Source organism: Vespa mandarinia, chromosome 22, assembly GCF_050613455.1.
Source record: "Vespa mandarinia isolate Hongniang chromosome 22, ASM5061345v1, whole genome shotgun sequence".
NCBI lineage: Eukaryota > Metazoa > Arthropoda > Insecta > Hymenoptera > Vespidae > Vespa > Vespa mandarinia.
This window is the reverse complement of record NC_140831.1, coordinates 1,492,501-1,495,000: the sequence shown is the minus strand read 5'-3', so window position 1 is coordinate 1,495,000 and position 2,500 is coordinate 1,492,501. Positions and strand designations below refer to the sequence as shown.

General features: G+C 23.2%; 1 protein-coding gene across 5 annotated transcripts in view; it reads right to left on the bottom strand.

The window, feature by feature from the left end:
- LOC118442773 (kinesin-like protein KIF13A) overlaps window positions 1–2,500 on the bottom strand; it is a 116,090-nt gene that overhangs the window by 5,493 nt on the left and 108,097 nt on the right. For 4 of the 5 annotated variants that reach the window (XM_035868816.2, XM_035868817.2, XM_035868818.2 and 1 more), the window contains exon 20: window positions 172–246. The exons of the other annotated variant lie outside the window; for it this stretch is intronic. In XM_035868816.2, the coding sequence (XP_035724709.1) occupies window positions 172–246 (75 nt within the window). The remainder of the gene's footprint in view (window positions 1–171; window positions 247–2,500) is intronic. 5 annotated transcript variants of the gene reach the window in all.

Sequence of the window (2,500 nt, the reverse complement as noted above, 5' to 3'; positions counted from 1 at the left end):
TATTTATTTTCTTTTGCACGTGATCACTGTTCAAAATTTTGTTGAAAAGAAAGAAAGAAAAAAAAAAAATAAATAAAGAAAGAAAGAAATTAAAAAAAATTATTAAATAAACGAAAAAAAAAAAAAAGAAAAGAAAATTTGAAAGAGCAATCAACAACGAGTGTCACCTACACTTGGCAGAGGTGGATTGTTGCAGACGTGTCAGTGAGTTGAGATTCAGGTTCAGATTCAGGAAAGTTGGTCTCGCTGAAAGGAGATAGTTTTTACTGATTACATCTCGTTTATTTTTTTTATCCGACACGAAGGTTCTACTAAAACTTCTTTTTTTTTTTTCTGTCTCTTAAAATGGCGAGTCCTTCGCAAATTGGAATTATATTGACCGTATTGCGAGCTTTTAAATGTGAATATATATTTATATATATATATATATATATTTATATATAATATATATATATGTATATCATGCCTTTGGTAATATCGTACACTGAAGAATGAAATACATATGTTTGAACAAATATAATACAGTATGAATATCGTTGTTCAAATTCAATAGGATATTATATACATATATACATACATACATATATATATATATATATATATATATGTATGTATATGTATATATACATATATATACACGTGATAAAAAATATTTGTAATATTTTTGCAATTGACGGGTCCATTTTGTAAAATCTTGGCTTTTAATTATTATCGAGTAACTCGCCATTGCATTGTAAATTCAAAATGCTGTATTTTTTTTTTATATATATCGACAATAAAAAGAACAAAAATTATATATAGAATAAGAACCTTCGTTCGATATATATATATATATATATATATATATATATATATATATATAAAGAGAGACATGAGCATTTTGAATTTATTAGAAATATATTAATCAATGTTAGTTTAAAGTCGAAGGTACTAGTAGTCTCTTACAACTTATATCTCTTACAACTTATAGTTAAATAATAAAATATTAATTTTTCTTTGATTTTGCTTCTTTTTTTTTTTTTTTTAATAACAATACTATAAACTATTCTTGAAAACGACACATGCTGCGAAACTATTTTTTTAAATAGTAAATCTCATGCATAGCTAAGCATCGAACATATATTGTTCTTCCACTATGCTTTTTATTGGTAATTTACATTTTTTTTTTTTTTTTTTTTATATATACACATTTATTCAAATTCAATACTCTTTACTATACCTGACTTTAAACTAGTTTCTCGTTTCTGCGAAAAGAAAGATTTGAGGTCATTATTATCTTTCTTCTTAGTTAATAAAAATTAGAAAGAATTAATTATCAATTTTTTTTTTTTTTGTACAGATTCTTTTTTTCTTTTTTCTTTTTTTGTTTGTTACATTTATTAAGTAAATCGAGATTTTCTTTTCGCGCATGAGAAAATTACGAATTCATTTTTTTTTTTTTTTTTTTTTCTTTTATTTTATTTTACATATTCAGATAGACAGGAAACAATTTTTTTTTCTTCTTCTTTTTTTTTTCTAATGCTTTCTGTAAATTATCATTTAAATTTAAATGTAAAACTCTACACGAAGTAAACTAATTAATTGATTTATTATATATATATATATATATCAGTTGATCGATCGACAAAAAAAAATTTCTACAAAGGAAATGTCTAACGAAAAATGATTGAATTAAAATAAAATTGTTTCCTGTGATCGAAATATTATTTTTTTTTTTTTTTTTTTTTTTTTACCTACGATATTTAATTATTGTTAATATTTATATACACATATATGTTACAGTAATCCTACGTTGGATTCTAATGTATTGCTGGATAACACATTCACATATATAGGTAGAATAATGATTAAATCATTGTGCAATGCAATTATTATTTTTTTATCTTAATTTTTTTTCTTTTTGCTTTTGTTTCATTCTTTTTCTTTGTTTTTTTTCTTTTTTTTTTTATGTTAACAATATACAAATATATAAGATGTTGCACAATGATTCAATAATAACTCGTGTCACATACGTTTTTCCTGTTTTAATTTCTTTATATATACACTTTTCAATATAATTATAAAATGCATTTATAATTTTGGAAATATTAAAGAACGAATTTATAGAAATCATTTCGATATCAAGCTCAAAAAAAAAAAAACAAAATGAAAATTCATGAATACCAATCAAATTAATTTTTATTTAATTCATCACCTTATGGTAATGCATTAATGAGCATATGCGCCAATGAAAAAATGATTTCTATGCGATTATGATTTGGCATTTTAAAAAATGCCAACGAACGCGTTGAAGTTATTATTACGCGGTTTTATGTGTGCGTAAAAAACATTAATCATGAATAGCATTCAGGTATGTATATATATATATGCTTTTTCTTTTTCTCTCTTTTTTCTTTTTTTCTATACATAAAACTGTGAAGAACACTTTCAATGAACGAACTTGCCGATTATGCTTTGCCGATTACGATATAAACATATTGGGGTATCATCATGCACGTCA